The sequence below is a fragment of the Amblyomma maculatum genome, chromosome 3, assembly GCF_055883805.1.
Source record: "Amblyomma maculatum isolate TAMU_Amacu chromosome 3, ASM5588380v1, whole genome shotgun sequence".
NCBI classification, from domain to species: domain Eukaryota; kingdom Metazoa; phylum Arthropoda; class Arachnida; order Ixodida; family Ixodidae; genus Amblyomma; species Amblyomma maculatum.
Window position 1 is genome coordinate 167,546,167 of NC_139346.1, and position 21,987 is coordinate 167,568,153.

General features: G+C 46.1%; 1 protein-coding gene across 1 annotated transcript in view; it reads left to right on the plus strand.

Moving 5' to 3' along the window:
- Nucleotides 1–460: 460 nt before the first annotated feature.
- The window catches only part of LOC146196798 (uncharacterized), a 45,962-nt gene continuing 24,435 nt past the window's right edge, over nucleotides 461–21,987 (plus strand). Inside the window, exon 1 of the mRNA XM_084596404.1 lies at nucleotides 461–725. Coding sequence (XP_084452530.1) covers nucleotides 659–725 — 67 coding nt within the window. The 5' untranslated portion in view covers nucleotides 461–658. The remainder of the gene's footprint in view (nucleotides 726–21,987) is intronic.

Consider the following 21,987-nt stretch of genomic DNA (forward strand, 5'->3'; position numbering starts at 1 on the left):
GACCTATTAAAGACTCCGCCTTTTGTCACCCATCTTTCTTTCCTATGCCTTTCCAGCTGATTATAAGTGAGCAAACTCATTTTCAAACCTTGCTTTCGTGACATGTGTCTATTGTTATGCCACCACAATGGAGTGCTCACGAGTCCCGCTCGTGCTGTTGATCACGTTAATTTCGCGTTACGTCGAGAGCTAGACGAGAACAATACGAGATAAAGAGAGAGAGGTATATAGTGAAGCAAGGGGTAGTCCAGACACCAAACAATGATTACCGGGACGGATGACAGACGGAAACCTGCAGCTAACAGCCCTGGTTTCTCCACACCAACACACGGGCACAAACCATACAGAGACACAGTCAGTCAGGAAGATGGGCGCGCAGAGTCGTGTCCCAATTGTATTCCAATCGCCATAGAGGGGCTCATCCGATGGAAGGGGGCGCAAACATTCCCTCCTCCCCCAGCCTCCCGGGGAACATCGAGGCAAGGCCAGCGGCGCAGGTTCCGGGCCGGGGCACTCTGGGGGACGCGCCGTGCAGTTTTTCTTTCGTCGGTGTCAACGCAGTGCTGACAAGTCTTTGTAGCAGCCAGCGAACAGTTGTTCAGCAAGAGAATCGGCTGTTCGGCAAGAGCTGCTGGCGCTCGGTGACGGAGCGCGAGAGATGCCCGACAGTGCGCAGTACGCGATCATCGTCAGGCTACTCGTCATCTTCTCAGTGATCGCCGCAGGTGAGACACCGTCGAGCAGCGAGGCATTAGGAAACCAATATTCGAGCACATTTATGGCGATATATACTGATGTGTTCGAGAAGTGCGCGAAAGAAATCAAGCAACAATAGGCTATGGATAGGAAGCGAATGGATGGAATCAGTTGAATCAATGACATATAACATAGAAATTAGAAAATTGTTGGCCGGAAATAGAAGTCTGGTTGCCATGGTTTGAAGACATGGGTGCAGATCTAGATTACGTGTGCTTTTCACCGCGTTCATCATCTCTCTTCGTGCTTTGTCGGCGTACTTTTTTTTTTCTTTTGGACGTGCATTGAACAATATGCCACCAGAAGTACGCTACCTTTTGCCCTTGTGTACGCTTTGAGATATACTAACAACTGAATTGGCGCCACGCCTTTCTTGAAAGCGAGAAGTCAATGGTTCTGTTCCGGGAACTATGTGCGGTGCACTATTTAGATGTATCACATAACTAGCGATAAAGGGAACCATTTCATTGAGATGACGTACGTAGCTGTGGACTCCACGAGCTGTAACCGGGATCTGAACGTTTCGTGCTTGCAACCATCGCACTCTACTGCACCAACCAGAGTAAAAGCGATACGAAAAACCGCATAAACACCAAATTACGTCGTGTGTTCATAGTGCGATCTCATTAGAAACTAGATGTTGATCCCTTTAAATAAGGATTTGCGTCATGATTTCACGATTTTGCGAACACCAACACGTAAGTCGGCGCACAATCGGGCACCTTCGGGTCATCTAGCAGGCGATTAGATGTTTCCCCGAAAATGTCTAGAGGTGGCGACACGGACGCATTGAAGATACATTGAGATGTAGAGTTGTCACTTCCGGTCTAGTGACGTCACTTCCGATCCTGATGGTTATGCGACTGACGACAAAGTTCTTCGAGGTGAGCTTTGTGATACTATTACGGCAGTCGTAAAACGCCCGTTAGTATTGTCTTTTCACCTCTCCTGATGGCTGCATGCATCGCGAGGCAGTATGGCAAAAACACTTTGGTAGCGACAAAAACGCCAGTGGAGATGGACTGAGTCTAGTTTTCAAGGACACCACTCTTAATTTTAAGGCAAGTAAACAATATTATCAGGCACGCTCGTGAGCATACTGACGGTAATGACATCGTCATCCGCGGTGTTGCAAAATATTGTTTTTAAAAGTTCTCCCACGCTCGCGCTTAGTAGTTAAGGCCGCCATAGAAAATAAGTGAGGTGCGTTTCTGGCCATTAAAAGCCGCAAATCAAAAGTGTTCCTATGGGGAACTTCCGGGTATGTTAGCAAAACGCAGCCATAGATGGTCGGGGTCGAACCCGGGTACTACGGCTCAGTAGCCGGGCGTCTTAACCACTGAGAAACCGCGGCGGGTTTTGTATATGAACGCATTTCTTTTTTTCATGTAGCAGTACCAACATATATTTTCTCACCATAGTATATATGTTGTAGTTGTGCTGCTACATAAAAAAAAAATGCTACATAAAAAAGTGATAGAAAAATGCTCGGAATATAACCAGCCCTTATACATAGCATTCATCGATTACGAAAAAGCATTTGACTCAGTTGAAACCTCGGCGGTGATGCAGGCATTGCGAAATCAGGGGGTAGACGAGCCGTACGTGAAAGTGCTGGAAGATATATACAGTGGCTGCACAGCAACCATAGTTCTGCATAAAGAAAGTAACAAAATTCCCATAAAGAAAGGTGTTAGGCAAGGAGACACAATCCCCCCGTACTATTCACAGCTTGCTTAGAGGAAGTATTCAGAGACTTGGAATGGGAGCAGTTAGGGATAAGGGTAGATGGAGAATACCTCAGTAATCTGCGATTTGCTGATGACATTGCCTTGCTAAGCAACTCGGGAGATGAACTACAAATAATGATTGATGACCTAGACAGGAAAAGTAGAAAGGTAGGCTTGAAAATCAATATGCAGAAGACTAAGGTAATGTTCAACATCCTCGGGAAGGAACAGCAGTTTACATTAGGTAGCGAAGTACTGGAAGTAGTAGGCGAATATGTCTACTTAGGACAGGTAGTAACCGCAGATCCGGACCATGAAAAGGAAATAACAAGAAGAATAAGATTGGGATGGAGCGCATTTGGCAAGCACTCGCAAATTATGTCTAGCAGCTTACCGGTATCGCTAAAGAGAAAAGTATATAACAGTTGCATCTTACCTGTACTCACCTATGGCGCTGAAACGTGGAGGCTAACCAAGAGAGTTCTACTTCAGTTGAGGACAACCCAGAGGGCTATGGAACGAAAAATGGTAGGGGTAACATTAAGAGATAGAAAGCGTGCAGAGTGGGTCAGAGAAATAACTCAAGTTACCGACATTCTAGTAGAAATTAAGAAGAAGAAATGGACATGGGCAGGGCATGTAGTGCGAAGAGAGGATAACCGATGGTCGCTGAGAGTAACAAACTGGATTCCAAGGGAAGGAAAGCGTAGCAGGGGGCGGCAGAAAGTTAGGTGGGCGGATGAGATTAAGAAGTTCGCAGGGGTCAAATGGATGCAGATGGCACAGAACCGAGTTAAGTGGAGAAATATAGGAGAGGCCTTCGCCCTGCAGTGGGTATAGTCGGGCTGATGATGATGATGATGATGATAAAAAAAATGCGTTTATATACATGTCCCTCCGCGGTGTCTCAGTGGTTAAGACGCCCGGCTACTGAGCCCTAGTACCCGGGTTCGAATCCGACCACGGCTGCGTTTCGCTAGTGGTGAAACAGAGACACATGCTGTGACATGTTAACCCAGGCGGTCGAAGTTACTCCGAAGCCCTCCACTAAGGCACCTCTTTCTTTCCATTTTCACTCTCATCTTCCCCCTTTTCCTTACGGCGCGGTTCAGGTGTGTATAAGGAACTTCGACAGATACACTGTGCCTTTCCTTTCCTATAAATAAAAATAAAAAAAAAAAAAAACTTCCTCCCGTCGACAAATGGTAATGTGGAGAATCGCCCGATTACCCGTACTAAATCCAGACAATGCGGTTTGGTTTGCAGGGCTTAACGTCTCAAAGAGGCTCAGGATATCAGAGATGCCGTAGCGGAGGGCTCAGGAAATTTCGAGCGCCTCGCGTTCTTTAACATGCACTGACATCGCACAGCACACAGGCGCCTTGCTTTTCGCCTCCGTCGAAAAGCGGCCGCCGCGGCAGGGATTCTATACCACGTCCTTTGGTTCAATAGTAGAGCGCCCTAACGACTGATCCACCGCGGTAGGGTGCAAATCCAGAAGATGTCAGATTTTAGTTACAGCTGAGGACCGGTATAGGCACAGCGATGATGAGCTTCCTTCCAACTCGAATTGTGCCTAATTGAAATATAGTAGATGAAACAAGTGCACACTCACGCGGCAAGCACGCCGTTTGTCTGAGACAGGAGTAAAGTTTACATGAAGTGAGTCTCGTTGTGGTTAAAGTAATCGCAAAAGAGAGGAAACTTAATTTCCTCAATCGAATGCAATAATCTATTGTATTTGACACTAATTCCAAACATAAAAGTTCGGTCCTATTTGGCGATGCGAAGCTGCAAATGTAAAACCACTTACAACTTGGACACAGATCAGCCAGATGATTGAACTACATTTGTTTCCATAGGCAACTTATGTTATCCATTGTTTGTTTTTTTTCCTTTTTTTACATTTTCTCTGTAGAATTCGCATAAAGAAAATTCTTAAGTGTATATATGCTTTTCATGTCTTTCTGCGCTGATGTTGCATACTCCACCGAAGGTTTTTGTTTTTTCGGTTGTCTGGCCAGTGACAACGAAGAACTATTCGACGTGTCACGCTTTCAACGTTTACAGCTAAGGGCAAACAGACTACCTTCGATGTTTGCGTCGGCCTTGCGACGTCGCGGTTTCCGGCGCTCGCTTCCGTCGGCATCTTTCCACCGACCGCTTTGGTATGCGTTCCGTAAACTTGACACGACACACTTGACACGACACTTCTATTTTAACGGGACAGCATTTTTAAAGGTCGCGTTCGGCTGAAAATGTTGTGCCGCGGCGCCGTGTCAAGGAAATTGTGATTGGCTGAAAGAGGCGTATCGTCATAACTTTGCAACTTCGTTTAAAGCCCGCAAATATTGGTTCGTGCAGGTGCTGAATTCAAACACCTGTCCCATGGGTCGCGGGCAAGATACCCTAATTCGGCCCAACAAAGGGACGCTGTCATGTGAAACTCTCGAGGTAAAATTAGGTGTCCCTCCGGTTAGGGTTCACTCCTCAAATTTTCTGTAGTGTCAAAGGCAACATTGTGAAAAAAAAAAAAAAAAAGATACAACCCCTTACATTTTACTGTGGAAAATTTTATTCGGGCCACTCCAAGGTGAGGAATAATCGAGAGTTATAGATTTGTGCCTAACTACATTCTGGTGGAAACGGAGTCAAAATGACGAAGTTTGATGGAGGAGGAAGTGACGGTCCAAGAGTCGATATCGCAACGGGTTTATTGCAGAAAAACTTATCATTCAGAGTAAGCCCTGTCGTACGTGGTACGATAGTTACACCCTAGTGCCACCAAAAATCAAGTGCCACCATGCAAACTAGTGAAGCGTTCTTTGGTAATACGTCAGTTGCAAGTCAGCGTGTGTCATTTTTTTCTTCTGCCAGACAAATTCTGTTTTGCATTGATTCACTTGAATGTTTAAGGAAGGCTCGATGTTTAAGTGACCAGCTGATCTCTGGCTGGGGGCCATTATGGTTCAATACTTTTTTTAAATGCTAACACTACTAAATACATAAGCCAACTCGACCGTGCCCTCGTGCTCCTTCCTTCCCTGTCATAGTTATTATATCTAGTTACATACTTCCTCTTCCGCTCCTGTTTTAATGTACAGTCAGGGACAAAACTTTGCGTAATGCAGATTCATGAAAAAACATTTATTCCTTAGTTGCCGCGCCAGTTTTTACTGTGACATCTTTTCCCTGAATGGGGCGTGCATGTCCGTCCGAGATTCAGCACATATTATTCATACGTGTGCCCAGTCACACACAAATAAATATTTTTCCGCGAGCTCATATCCCGGAAACTTTTGTCCCTGACTGTACTTATTCCTAGGACCGGGCACACATGACAGAATCTCGGGAAGCACTCCTTCCTTGGCTGACATCCTCCTTATTGGATTATTTTGTTAATTGAAGGAAGGAAGGAAGGAAGGAAGGAAGGAAGGAAGGAAGGAAGGAAGGAAGGAAGGAAGGAAGGAAGGAAGGAAGGAAGGAAGGAAGGAAGGAAGGAAGGAAGGAAGGAAGGAAGGAAGGAAGGAAGGAAGGAAGGAAGGAAGGAAGGAAGGAGCGAGCGAGCGAATGAATGAATGAATGTTCCGCTTTTGTTTTACAAAAATAGGAAGGAAGGAAGGAAGGAAGGAACGAACGAACGAACGAACGAACGAACGAACGAACGAACGAACGAACGAACGAACGAACGAACGAACGAGCGAGCGAGCGAATGAATGAATGAATGTTCCGCTTTTGTTTTACAAAAATAGTCGGCGACGAAAAAAGAGCTGTTCGCAATTATCGCTTGACGGGCGTCGCCACCCGTAAAATGACACAGCCCTCAAAATACTCCAGGTACTTTGAACGTGTACCCCCTTAGGTCGAGATCGAAAGAGTGAAGTGCAAAGAGCATCGGCTATCCAGGTGTTTCAGTTCATCCATGCGCCCTCTTGTTACTGTTTAAAGTGCCAACCTTAGCCGCCCAGCAGATGCAAAGGACAGACCCCCTTTCCTCCTGGGCCTCTCAATATTTCAGGCAAGCCGAACGCTTCCGGTTTTCAGTAAACCACAGAGCTTTTTGTTCGAGGTCCTCAGACAGCGACGAAGGGAGCCGGGCGTATAAATACGCTCCAGGAACAAAAGCGCGGACAGTCGTTACTCCGACATGATTCATCGGGTACAAAAGCCAGCCGCACGGCTGCAACGTTTTCCTCCATGCATGCGAAGCGCACGCATATCCACGGCTAAACGCGAGCGCCTTGCGCAGCAGAACACGCACCACCACCCACCAGGACCAGCCACACGTGAGGCTTGTCGATTGTCTGAGCCCTTCGCGAGAGTTTAAAAATAGCCGCTGCACAAGAGAGCACGGCCTCTCCGAAAGGGTTGCGCATGCATACAACACATACAGGTATATAGCCTTGCCGAATTACGAAGAAAAGCAAAAAAAAAAAAAAAAAAAAAAAAAAAACAACTAAAAACTTCGAAGCTTTCGCATTGTGCTAAAGGGAGAGCAGAGGGAGCGTAGGAAGGCCGCTCATCGTAGATTCTCCACCATTTCGTGGTGCATGCAGCACGCCGCAGCCGAGAAAGTGTTACGCGAGGGCAGGGGAGTCAAAGCGGAAGAAGCGATGAAACACCTCCGGCGGGGCCTTGTGGCTTCCTTCCTTCCGTCCTTCCTCCCTTCCGGTGCGGCTTCCTCCTTGTGGGGCGTTAAGAGCCGATATACATGCAGGCAGCGATGGAGGAGGACCTCCAAGTTTCGAGATTGCAAGCGTATATACTTACACAGCCGGGAGCAGATCACGACCAATTCTCGCGACCTGTATCTGCAGCGGAGATGATTCTGCGGGAGTGGTCGGGCTACTTCTATATCTACGGACCACGATCTCTCACGCGAACGAACAGAGTGCAGGTGCTCCGCCGTCCAGCGTGTTTTCACAGCTCCGCGCCGTGTGAGCGAGCACCAGCTAGCGCCTGTGGGCGGGGTCACAATACGGGGTCATCACACGAACGGTGCGTGTCCTATAACACGGCGTAAGAGCGCAATATTCAAAGTATGCAGTGTTTAGGTTATCAAGTTTGAGGTTATAGGCTTTAACAAGCAGCGTATCGCTCGTAACCACGTGGGACCTCCACAATGCAGCGGACGCTCTTGACGATATTGTCCGTGCACAAAAGACTACAACAACTAAGCAAGAAAGCTGGATTCCGTGCCGGTTTTCATCCTCCTGTCGTTCCTTTGTATTCATATTATTTTAACCAACCCGGCTAGTTCTCCCACTCGTTTATTTGAAGCAGGAAGTCGCGGAACAGTATCTAGTTTAGAACCTCTGCTATTTGTTATAGATAAGGCTACAGCTCTCTTTACGTAACGTCGTACCTCTCGAGAGGTCCGCGGGTCGGGTCAATTCGGCACGGAAATGCGTTATGAAAGCCATGATAAAAAGTTCAAATTATAAATGAGATCGGGCGCGTGATATGCATGAGCACCAAGCAGAGGTGGGCAACCTCATGAGGTTTCAACATAACCTCATGAGGTTGCCATTCCAGCATCTTTTCCACTTTCTGCAACAACAGAGCCACATTAGACGTTTGTAAATCTGTTGTTCAAGTGGAACCTCCAAAGGTTAATGAGGAAAGGATTCTTTGAGATAGGTTTATAGCTACAGGAACTTGATATATAACGTTGAGCGGAGGTGGGCAACCTCATGAGGTTTCAGCCTTACCTCACGAGATTGCCCACCTCGGGATTATCAATTGATATGTATGATGAGTAATATGTACTAGTACTTCAGTTATGAAGTGGGTTCAGCAAACCTTCGCTATAGGTGTACCGAAGCGTACGTCATGCAGTTACGTATATTTACTTTGCGCTCCCACAACGTTTACTGTCATTTCAGCGAAACAGTGCAGTGTCTGCTACAATATAGCACACGTACACAGGGGAGGACAGATTCCCCGTCTGAGCTGTCTCTTTGCCACTTTTCGGAGAGATCCTTCACACAGGATCGCTCATTTAGTACTCCTGAGGTTCCTTCACGTGCGCTGGCACTGCACAGCACACTGAGGGTTTCACATTTAGCTTCCAGCGAAGTGCGGCCAGCGCGGCCTGGATTCAACTCACATCATTGGGCTCAACAGCGGAGCGCCGCAGCCGCAGAGCAGGCTGGGAAGATGAATGCGTTTTAAGGACACGAGGAAATAATTAAACTTCTGTCTTGCAACTTAATTGCAAGCAGAAGAATAATTCAACACTTGAAACATTTCGGACCAAACTGAGAGCCTTCTAGGGAGAGCGTTCTATGGTGCTCTCACAATAGGCGTGGCCATGTTGGCAGTCCTGCTAATCGGTGTTGCTCTGCGTGTAGTTGTGCAACACCCTTATAATCCAGTGCTGAGCTTGGTCGTCGGTTTTATTATCATCTGTTGAATATTGTTTCCTTCAGGTCAATTCACTGCCATTCCACGATAAGGGTAAATGTTATTCAGCAGCAGGAATAAACCGCTACAGTTCCGGTGTATTTCACTTAACTTTCGGGGAGTGCAGACTTCTTTGTCTTTATCATTGGTGACCCCCATAGGGCATTCAGGTACTCCGGTGGTAGCACGCCCTCTTTCCTACAACGCTGGGTCCATTTAGGGACAATGTATAAAATGCACACATAAAAGTAAAGTTACGGTAGGGTCAATTTAGCTCGAATTAGCTCCTATTTTCTTCAGCATTTCATGGCTGCTATGGCTTCTTTGTATCACTGGTGCGGTGCCTACAACGCTTCCATGCATGTTATATAGCAGCGACTAAATCAAGACGAAACGAGCTGACCCTGCGGATGTAACGCAAGACACAGGAGTAGAAACCGTGATGACCCCTGTTTTCTTGACTCGCCCAAGAAAGTATTTTTGTGTGTGAAATGAGGCAAGGTTTTATGCACTGGTAGACGGCCTCAAGCTTGTGTGAGGACAGACTACAGCCGATAATATTTACTGTCAACTTAGACCTTTGCTGCCTTTCGCCATTATGTGGGCACAAGGTCACCAGCGCAGTCGCTATCTCTCTTCGACGGCGACGAGGGTTTTTATTTCCCCAAGCGTTCGTTTAAGTACAGTTCTTAGTATTGTAGTTTAGCGTGGCGTCAATGCTCTCTGGTCTCAAAAGGAGATACACCACAAGACACGTCCTCGCATTTATACAAGAAGACGTTATTGTAATGACTGCCATGTGTCCCTTTGGGTTGCGCCGTTGTCTCGTGAGGTGCTGTGTTTACGTTACCAGAAACAGAGGAGAGTGCGTTTTGTGCGCTCGCATCGGCATAGCATTTTGCTGGCGAAACAGGCGAGCGCGATTAACGAAGGATACGAGATAGCTTCAAGTTTAAGAGTGCATTAGCATGTATCAATAAAAAAAAGCATTACTTTTCTTCTTTCTATTTGCTTCTGAGGCACAGAATGTGTCGTCCTTAGTGAATGAGAAGCTGATTTGCTACTTCGTATTTTATACCTGTTCTCTTGCACAACAAGCGCAATCACTTTTCAGTATCGAAGTGAAACGCAATAACCGTCTAACGATCGAGACGCCCGGTTCTAAAGCTGTGTCAACAATTTTTATGCCTCTGGAAGTTCTTTCCTTTTGAGCAGGGAACTGAAATGCTATGTCAACACTCGCACGTTATTGCCCAATATAGGCAGAGGCGAATTACTCAAAAGAAAAATAAAAGCCGTAAAAGACTAAAGCCGGCACAGACGAATAGCGGCTGAAATGATCTTGCAACCACACTTTGCAGGCAAGCTGCCATCAAAGCAGGTAAGCGCCAGCAGTCCCAGCTTCTGCCGCCGAGACTGAGACGCTACCGAATGTTACGCTCGAAATCTTTCATCACAGCTGCTCAGGTGTTCGGACAGTGTGCGGCGGCTTTGATTCAACCTACAACTGGAGCTAAAAATAGCTCGAGACGACAAGAATGAAGAGTCATTTACGTGAGAAAGTTAAAGTGGTATATAGATAAGCGATATGCAGGACACTTAAGTGGTTGAGTCACTTGTGTGTCCCGATGCTGACGAACGTTACGTTACTTTAGGTTATGTTCCGGCAAAGTTGACACTTTCTCTCTCGCTTCCCTTGGGCATTCCGGTCGGCGTGTGCACACATCCTTTTAGCACTACGTGATCCCAATGCCATCCCAATATCATTCCTAGAAAAACACGCATGTCCACGCGGCAGCCACAGCTGAAAATACGCAAATACATAGTAAGGTGTGATGAAATTAAGGGCCCAGAATCGATCTACGTGTGCTCAGAGGCAGGCGAAGGGTTCCCCTCGCCTGTCAGTCCGCGGTGACGCCGGATTCGATGTTGTGGATGATGCGAGAACGTGGCTGTGGTTGTGGTGTCGACGCGTGGAGGTCCGCTCCAGAAGCTTGGGTTCCGGAGATGGCCACAAATAATCAAAACCCCGAGCCAGAATTATGAAACCCCAGCGAACACGCTCCCACGCTCTTTTACTTTCTCCTCACTCGGCACATCTTCCTTCTCCTCTTCCTCTCCTCGCGCTCCCAGCATGCATTATGCTACAATTTCATGACATAAAGTTAACATCACCACTGCACTCCTCCTTATGTTAGCTTTTCATGGTTTAGATATATCTTCTTTCCCTGATTGGAACTATATTTAAAAGGCATGCACATCTTGTTTTTTGTGGCAACTTACAGGGCGCTGAAGCTAAGTGCAACAATGAGCACTTAACGCAAGGGCACAGGCTTATCAAAGATGCAGTTGCGAACTGCAGTAGGGTCCATGTGGTTCATTAATTCGGGGCATGTCAAATGAGACTCGGTGATAGTTACAACAGTTGGATATCATAATCTCCGTTCTCTTCTTTTGCGACCGATCGAGAAGCCGTGCAAAACATATATAGTTTGCAAAAAGAGCTAGTCTATAAATAATACAGGGGTGGCATTGTTGTGCATAGAGCAGCGCATCGTGAGTGAAAGCGGGGATATTGCGAACGATGTTCAGCTCCCCGACCCTGGCTTGCTGCTCCATACCGAAGAAAGCGTAGCAGGAGTTCAATTCAGTGCATACCAGAAACTAAAATGAACATTTATTAGGACCGCAGTTGCCTATTGTGCTCCGAACAGTCTGTTCGTATTTGGAACTTTAAGAACTGTATGTGTCCCCGCCACGTGACCGCCTCCGATACCACCCGAATTATATATGGTAACAGCATCCTGTTTTCGAGACCAATTTGTGTTTCTGCTTGTTAAGTTCCGCAGCTCGGGGTGCGTATTTTGATTATTTGGGTAGTTTGCTGTGTACGCCCACTGCATCACTGCATCAGGGTATATATATATCCAGATGCGCACGTGACGGACAAATTATGCTGGGTTTTAAGCACTTAAATCAGCGATTTGTGTGTGTGTGTGTGTGTGTGTGTGTGTGTGTGTGTGTGTGTGTGTGTGTGTGTGTGTGTGTGTGTGTGTGTGTGTGTGTGTGTGTGTGTGTGTGTGTGTGTGTGTGTGTGTGTGTGTGTGTGTGTGTGTGTGTGTGTGTGTGTGTGTGTGTGTGTGTGTGTGTGTGTGTGTGTGTGTGTGTGTGTGTGTGTGTGTGTGTGTGTGTGTGTGTGTGTGTGTGTGTGTGTGTGTGTGTGTGTGTGTGTGTGTGTGTGTGTGTGTGTGTGTGTGTGTGTGTGTGTGTGTGTGTGTGTGTGTGTGTGTGTGTGTGTGTGTGTGTGTGTGTGTGTGTGTGTGTGTGTGTGTGTGTGTGTGTGTGTGTGTGTGTGTGTGTGTGTGTGTGTGTGTGTGTGTGTGTGTGTGTGTGTGTGTTTTGGCTGTTTTTTGCCTTCCACTTGCATTATTGGGTTTGCAATCTTAAAAACCTCTTTATTTCACAGCAAAGGACAAAATGTAACACTAGCACCCTGTCCGATTAAGCTTGAAGAATTAAACAAATGCTGTCATGTCTTCGCAATATGGCGTCGTCTCAGTCTGAGTCGCTACAAGTCCATGACCGAGTTGTGGTCATAGTCGTTGACAGATAGTGACAGCGTGGGTGTGACGATCAACAAAGAACGGAAAGGAGGAGGAGGAGGAAAAAATGTTATTGCATCGAATAATTTTATAGGCACGCAGGCCTCCTGGGTCTCCGCACGACCCCACTCGTGTGTGTGTGTCTACTGCACTGCAACAATGTTATAGTCAAAGGCAAGATAGACCTGCATACGCTTCTCCTAGATTACAAACTCAAAAGAAAATTGATAATTTTTGTAAATGTACAAGCAATGACGGTGCAATTAAAGCCCCGTCATTGCTTTTGAATAACCACCGTCAAAGGCGAGATAAATTTCTGTATATTCCTACTAATGTATAAAGTCAGGAATGAATGGAGAGATTCTAAAAGGACCAGCCTTGGATAAGGCTTCTCCGTTTAAGCCCCTATTGCTTCTGGGTCGCCACCGGTGGACAATGATTTTAATCTAAACAGTTGAGAACCATCATGGATCGTGCTTCACCGCGCAACCAACTAATGTAGGTCAGTTCAGTTCAGTTCAGGCGTTCAGTCGTGTCCGACTCTTCGTGACCCTATGGACCATGTCACGCCACGCTTTCCGGTCTCTCACTATCTTCTTAACATTACATAGCTTCATCTGCAATGCCTCGAGAATGCCATCTAACCATCGCGTTCGCTGCCTACCCCTTCTCCGGCGACCCTCAACCTTTCCCAACATCAAATCTTTCTCCAGCGACTCCTCTCTTCTCATCAGATGACCAAAGTAGCTGAGCTTTAACTTTAGAATTTGACCCTCCAATGAGCAGTCAGGGTTTATGGTTGACAATATCGACTGATTTGATCTTCTGGCTGTCCAAGGAACTCTTAAGAGTCTTCGCCAGCACCACAATTCAAACGCGTCGATTCTTCGGTGGTCAGCCTTTTTCACAGTGCAACTCTCGCATCCATACATCACAACTGGAAAGGCCATAGCACGGGTTATACGGATCTTGGTTGGCAGACTAATATCTCTGCTCTTTACTAGGCGGTCAAGGCTAACCATTGCTCTCTTTCCCAGAAGCAGGCGTCTCCTAATTTCATGGCTACAGTCTCCTTCCGAGGTAACCTTGGCGCCCAAGAACAGAAAATCTGTCACAGCTTCCACTTCTTGTCCATTGATGCTCCAGGACTTGATAGGGCAAGACGCCATGATCTTCGTCTTTTTAATGTTCAGTTTAAGTCCAAACTTCTCACTCTCTTCTTGTACGCGCATCAGAAGTCTCTTCAGTTCCACTTCACTTTCTGCCATTAAAGTGGTATCATCCGCATATCTAAGGTTGTTGATACGTTTTCCAGCAATCTTCACTCCAGCTGAAAACTCGTCCAGACCGGCCTTCCTCATGATGCACTCTGCATATAGGTTAAATAGGCAGGGCGACAGTATGCAGCCTTGCCTCACCCCTTTCTCAATCGGAAACCAATCATTAAGACCATGCCCAGTTCTGACTGTGGCCTCTTGCCCTTCATAAAGGTTCCTGAGGAGACAGATGAGGTGAATTGGAACTCCCATCTCTTGGAGAGCTTGCCACAATCTGCTGTGATCTACGCAGTCAAACGCTTTCGCATAATCAATAAAGCAGAAGTAAATGGGTTTCTGGAACTCTCTTGCTTTTTCCATGATCCAGCGAAGGTTGGCAATTTGGTCTCTAGTTCCTCTGCCCTTGCGAAACCCAGCTTGCACGTCCGGAAGCTCCCGATCCACATACTTCTGCAGCCTACCTTGCAGGATTTTTAACATCACCTTGCTAGCATGCGAAATAAGCGCGATCGTGCGGTAGTTGGAACAATCTTTGGCACTGCCTTTCTTTGGAATGGGGATGTAAACTGACCTCCTCCAATCCTGTGGCCACTGCAGGGTTGTCCAAATCTTTTGACATAATGTATGCAGTGTGTTAACAGCGTCGTGGTTGAGGTTTTGAAGCAACTCAGCTGGAATACCATCAATTCCGCTAGCTTTGTTCTTAGCAAGGCTGGCTAAGGCCCATTCAACTTCACTCTTCAGGATGCCCGGCTCGAGATCAGTAATCACAACCGTCCTATGTTGGGTTTGCACATCCGGGTCCTTCTTGTACAGTTCTTCTGTGTATTCCTGCCACCTCTTCTTTATCTCTGAGGCTTCAGTGAGGTCCTTGCCTCGTTTGTCCTTTATCACTCCCAGCTTAGCACAGAAGCTTCCTTTGATATCTTTGATTGTCTTATACAGAGCTCTTGTGTTCCTTAATTGGCTGTTGTCCTCAACTGCTTGACACTTCACCATTCTGTGTAACAGTAATTATTGGGGTTGAAATGCATATTGCTTGCCTACTTTCTGCTTCTTTGTTCATTGACGATTTTTTTTTCTTGTTTGTGTAGAGCTTGCTCAGTCAGCTAGATGCAATGACACACGTGCTGAAGAAGTAAGGCTGGAAACGAGACCAGTGGTCGTTATCCTGACGCGCATGCTGCACGTGCATGAACGTGCACGTGCAGCATGCAGACCACATGAATGCTGACTGCTGACGCGAATACTTGAATGCTGGGGCCCGTGCATAACAGAGAACTGGAGTAGCATTGCCAATTTTTATCAGCACCCCAGTTTGCTGCCCGGGAACGCGTCGCGTGATTCCCCGTTGCTTTTTACTTAGAGAGATTTGAGCTCCTTGGATAATTGTCGCGCCTCCTGCTCCACGCATATGGTTTCGACCGGATCTGCATCTGCACACAGGGCTTTGTAAAACCCATGCGCGTTTTCAAATCACATTGTCCCTGCTGAGAGCCTGTTTGCATTTAGTAAGACAAGGCAGCCTCGCCTCAGTTGCCCCGATGGGACAAATAACTTCATTTCAGAGCTAGCTGGACATTTTAATGCAGCATGGGCAGCGCAACACAATGCAACATAGGCTGGAAGGGCTGCGTGACCATATCTCGGGCAACCATATTGGATTTCCAAAGGTGCCCCTGTAGACCATGAAAGCTGAGAAAACCTCTATATACGTATACAGGTTTTACAATCTTGTAAACCCTTTTAAAGACACTCATCACTGTTAGTATTTATTTACTTCGAGAGAGCTGCGACCCTACCTCACATGAGTCGACATCTTCTAGGGTCCTTATCAGAGCGTGTCTATGTAAGCCACGGATGGAACCACTTGAAACTTCTGGAACTAGAAGGCCACAGAAGGCCGCACAGCTGCGCACTGCAATTTTGCAAAATGCATTGTCATTATGCAAGATGATCCAACGTAGCTTTGTCCTCTGCCACCATTATTTCAAGATTCCGAAAATTTTCCGCCGGGACACCGTCCTGACTAGCAGTAAAGACTCATTGACTACAGAAGAATAGCGGCAGCATAACCACTGCCCCCCCCCCCCCCCCCCCTCCTTCGCTGCTCTTTGACAAAGAAGGTCGTCATCGTATTCGAGCCGACACTTCGGGGGCAGCTTACTTTTGCTGGCTGATTTTCATCAGTATATATAACCAAAACTACTGACTGACGCTTTTTTTTTTCTAGTGAGATTATCAAATCTACTTGCCGCGCCCCATGAAGCGATCTCAGAAACGCGCCTGTGTAGTGAACTCTGCTAAATTGAGCCAGGATATCATCGCAGTGTCGAATATGAATGCGATTTGTGCTCACGTGTCAGAACCTTGGGTACCCTTCGGGAAGAGCAAGTTGCAAATGGCCGGCTCTTAACAGAACCGTTGCCACTCTCGACTATTCTTTTGCAATCGAAGCCATGAATTTTAACTTGGCAACTCTCAAAACTTTTGAACCAGCCTATGTGATGCAGAAGACTAGTGAACACTCACTGTTATTCGAGACGAATGAAATAATTAATCGGCGCTTTGCATAGGAAAAAGTATACGAGGTCTCTTACGCTGTCACATGAGATGTATGACATTGGAGGCGGTAGGATCACCGCGCAGTTTTTGGTCGAGGTGTCGGCGGCGTTTTACTGTTCGGGGCAGTGCTGCGGTGCGCCTGAAATACCTTGAACCGATCGACGCTAGGTGTTGAAGTGCGCCTAGCTGATTCTATGATAAAACAAAAAAGAAGAACGGGGACAAACGTTCACATTTTGTAAAGAAGACTGAATACTTCAGCCACGCATTTGTATTGATGGAAATCATGAGAGACATGGCGGAGGCTAATTAATTAACGTTCATTTCGCCTTAGTACCCAGCTTAGCCGCAGTATGATAAATAGAACTGCGGGAAGAGGCTTACGAGATTTTTTTGTTCACATGCTCCGCTTCTGAGGACAAGGCTATGGCCTTCTGTAAGTTTATAATGGTGGCACTAGAGTGATGGGTCTTACTCTGCGTAGAGCTGTTTGCTTTGGGTAGCCGTTTTTATTCAAGCGACCTACTCAAAATGCGTGATTACGACGCACATCTTGCCTCACTGGGTGCACATCCGTATTCGATGATAAATGCCAAGCGCTGTGAGAGCAAATGCGTTTCATCTTATTTGCGATTGTAAATTGATGCTGCCGATCTCGACGCTGTGCAATTCATTCTCTGGCCTCGGCAGTGAGCGATGTGAAGTTTTAACGCATCGTCTGTATAGAAACTTGTCGGATTCGAGTTCCGGCTTTGTCATTAGACGTAGAGGGGATCTGAGCCTGAGTGATAAGGGAGCATGCAGTAGCGTGCAGTGCAAAGTTTGAAACTTCATTTCTGAGCTTATTGAAGTGTACACTTCTGACCTCTGTTGATGCGTAACATCGCATCTTGTAAACACTATAGCTCCTAAACTCAGAGTTGATTTCCGCAGCACGCTAGAAATTATACCGCATATTAAACGAAAAATAAATTTAAAAAATGGGCACTATCTGTACTTGAAATAGACTGAGCCCCTCGCATACTATGCTTGCAGCACAAGAGGGCGCGGGGAGAAAAGAAAAACATTATAAGCATGGTTACGATACTCCCTAATGTAAAATTTGAGCACAGTTATTTAGAGTTCGTGCGATATATGGAGGGAGAGAATTTGTCAAGTGCTTGCATATTTGCAAGTGCAGTTAAATTCATCGTCATATGCCGCTTGGATGCAGGAACCGCATCATCGTTCACTCCTAGACTTCATCACATCAGCCAACCGTTTTCCTTTATTTGACCATACCCCTTATCCTTCATAACACTCCTTTTATGCGCCGAGGCAATAAACATCGCAAAAGTAAGCGCTCTTTATTTTTCTCATGAGATAAAAAGAACTTCTCATCAGAAGAAAGAAATTTCTTTAACTCGTGACTCTCTTTAGCTTGGTTACACCGCCAACGGCACCAACGGCGACGCAGCTCAACCGCCGAAAAAGGGGCATGAGCTGTGGTTTAGAATTAGTACAAGTAATATGGCACATGGTAGTAGCTTCGTTCAAAATACAAGGTATCAAATTCATTGTCTATTGCATCGGCTTCTGCTGCCCTTAACGCTTTTTTCATGCAAGACCCTGCATAACAGCTCGACAGCAGTTTAGGAAGTGGAACCTAGCACTGGACGTCCTGATTTTTCAAGCAACGCCACACGCAGAAAAGCAAAAATTCCAAAGTGAGATTTGTTTCCTATAATGTAACATTAGTGAGACAACATATTCTCGCATTGATGGTGCCTCTAAACAATCTTCCTCGTAGGCAAGACAAGTTGGAAACGATTCACGGGTGTATCAAGGACACCCAAGATCACATAATACATTGGAGCCACAAGCTCTTTGATCAGAAGACCTTGATATACTTATTAAGGTATCTAGAGCACGCACACACGCACGGCTGACTATAGGCTGTCATCGACCAACTTTTCAGTCTGCCATCATACTTGATAAACATTTAGTTTTAAGACAAGCATGTGGGCTCCACCGGGGTCACAGTTAAACAAAGCACTGATAGATACCAGGTTGTACCAAACTGTCTGGCAAAAGTTCAGACGTGCGCATTCATAGTTAGCATAATAAAACTCGGTCTAACTGAACGTACCTCTGTAGACGAGAAAATCCCTCGCACTCGCTCCATAATCTGAAGCCAAGCCTCGATGTTTACCCATCTATTTCCGCTGAGAGACGATTTGTTGCTAAGACCCCGTGAGCGTCCCCGGAAGGCACTCTATGCCGTAACTGATCATCTTACATTCAAGAACGCGGAAGCAGAAAGTGCTGTTTAAAAAGTCCCTGCATTCCTCTAAGCAATGCCGTGTCGTCCCTTAGAGAATTAAAAAAAAATTGTTGAAAAAATTAAATAATACAAGCGCGCTTCACGAGAGCTAGGAGGAGGAAACAACTTTATTCAACGCACTATTAGGCGTCGAGAATGTCCTGGGCCAGAGTCACCAAGGCCAGCTGGTCCTTCAGCTGGTCAGAGGATAACCAAGTCCACCAGGTTGGGGGAGGATGGTGTGGAAAGTGAGGGGACTGTATTGCAACAGGGCAGGAAAACAAGTAGTGTTCTAAGTTTGCATAGTATTCAGAACAATTTGGGCATGCGGGGGAATGTCTGAATCGGTATAGAAACGATCTGGCAGAAGTAAGCAGTGTATCTAGTTGTATGCGTCTAAGTATGCGTATTTGCGTGGTATAGTGAGGGATTTATCAGGAAGAGGAAGTGTACGAAGAGTTTCCCTAATGTTGTCATGGTGATGTGTTGATTTCTTTTTTGTAGTGAAGAGTAGCGTCCCACGTAGGTGGATAAGGCCAGGGAATCTCAAGCGCCCGGTGCTGAAGTTCGCAGGCGAGGCGATGGACTACCTCATTGCTAGTGTGAGGTGGATCGCTTCAAAAATATCTATCCCATGCACAATATGCGCCGGCATCAACCGCTACGTCAGCAACGCATGAAAAATACTGTGTGGAGACAAAGGACGAATGGGGATTATGACTGTGACTTCAATGCTTAATTAAGTTAACTATTGTATAAGTTAGTTATTACCGCTAATACCGATAGTACCGCTAGTACCGATAGTTTTCAGTTTGATCGGTACCTTTTCCAGCTCCTCTGCCAAACTTGGGAATTTATATTCCTGTATTTCTGGCGGGGACTCTCAAACAGGTTTACTGTCGGTACTTTGTAATCTACTAATTTTTTTTTTGAATCTATGATTGCCTTTAGCTTTAATAAACCTTCAAACTCTCAATGACTACATGCACGCTGATTGAACACATCAACTAATTCAGTACATGTGTGCATTTCTTGCTCCTTCGCCGTGATTCCATCAGTAGCGCTCTACAGGGTAGCAGTATCCCAAGGTACATATAATTTATTGTTCACAAGAGAAAAAGAAAATACAAAAAACGCATCCGAAAGTAGCGGTGATAAATCAGGCAAATTGAAGGAAAGTCGATAAGTCAAAGCACAAAACACCCCATGAATATTCTTAAGGTTAATTGCTACGAACCTCGGAGCAGCCTATCTGACAAGACAACATAACCCAACCAAAGTAACTCGTTTGAAATGTCCAAAACTTTGAGGACCACATACTTACTTTATGAGTGTTACGGTTGGGTATGAGGTAACGCTTCTACACCGGCTCCGTTTTGAGAGCGTTAGCTGTGGGCTGATATAGAGTGCCGATTATATATTGATATAGACGCAGACTAAAATTCGCTTATATACTTTTAGAGCTACATATACTAGAAGCAGCGCAGTCTTGCCGCCAGAAAGTGTGCTCTTCAAAGCCGGTGCAGTTCTTTCAACGCTTTGTTTCCAAGCGATATCCGAGTGAGAACCCCGCTGCACTACACCTGTCTAATCTCTCGAAGATCACACATGGGAAAAGAAGGAACCGTGAAGGCGGAACTTTTGCTTACTCCTGCAGTGTTGCCACGTTATCGCTAGCTCTCACATCACTCACGAGTATCATGATCTTTGAAAGGGCACTCCATGCTAGCGATAATATGGGAACACTGCAGGAGTAAGCAAAAGTTCCGCCTTCATGGTTCTTTCGTTCCTCATCATGCGACATTACGACAACAGTGGTTTTCACGTCAGCCGCCTTGAGGTTAAGACGAGACGCCTGAATGCCTGCGGTCGTTCTATATACCATGTGCACACTTATTTCCGGTCAGTATATGGCCATAAACTAATTATTACGGTGAAATAGGCTAAATATTAAGAATTTGTACTCAAAACCAGCTCACAGTCGAACAAACCCACATAACCATGTCAAAAACACGGCAAGGTATTGTCACGTAGTGGTGACAAGGCCGTACACGCCAAAAGAAGACACAGGCGTGATAGTACTGAAATAACTCTTTATTGGGGCTAACTTGCGCCCGCAAAAGAACTAAGCAACTCGGCGGCGGCGATAGCAACAAACGCGCTCGTCGATCGTCGGACAAAGAACGCTCGTCACACACGGCACCGCTCAATTTAAAGGCTGCACAGAACAATCTAGATAACGTCGCAAACAGCTACCAGCACGGGCTGGAACATTGTGGAGACACCCGGGTGGCCGGAACCTTCGAGACAGATCTCGGTGCATCTTGCGCTACAACGAAACTGATAAAGGTGTGACTCACGACATCGAGCATTAACAAACAAAGATTACGGAACTGATACGCGGCCCAGAATCAGAGTGATAAGCCTGTATGCCGGCGGCTGTTAAAAAACAACAAATACTGTTTTCAAGGTTTCGCGGCAATATTCTGTAGTTCTGTGTTAAATCACAGAATTTTATGTAGTTCTGTAGTTTTTCTTTAGTACTTTTCTGTAGTTTGTAATTTTGTAATTGTTTTTGTTGTAACTACAGAAAAGTCTGATGTTACTACAGAAATGTATATTGTTACAACAGGTTCACTGTCAAACACAGAACAGAAATTCTGTTGTGAAAACAGAAAATTTTCTGTAGTTCTTTTTCGACTGGGATTCGAAAACCAAATATGGAGGTTTACCCTGATTAAACCTAGTTATCCGAGCGTAAGTTCTGTTAAGCATGGCTAAGCATAAGCCCTGACGGCCTGCGCCGAAGCGTTGATGCACTCACATCGGCACGCGCCTCAACCATGGCTAGACTGAGCAACCAAGCTGCTGCGAAGCAGTTTAATCCCGCGCCTAGTCACGTGGTCTGTGCACGGTAAAGAGCACCAGGTGGTCGAAAGTTTCAGAGTTCTTCACTACGGCTTCTCTAGGCTCAAGGTGAAAGCACAAGGGAATAAGCTTGGAAGTTGCAGTAAGAAGAGTATAGCGCTCATGCTCTAAAGTACGGACACCGAGAGAAGAGAAACGCTGCACTGAATCGCAAAAGAAACAAGTTCGTATTAACGGGAATAATATGCGCATGCCGGAAAGAAGCGTAAACTATAAAGACAACTGGATACGTGTTCACCGGCATTGCCGAGAAAAAAAGAAACCCAGATTCTTAATTGTACAAGGAAACGGAGGGACGGCTAACGCAGTCGCTACACCCTCCCCCTCCCCTTTTCCAGACGTGGAATGCTTGCGACAGATCCTGCGTTTGCTGATCCCGATGACAGAATAAAAGCTTCATGAAACAATCGCTAACACGCAGT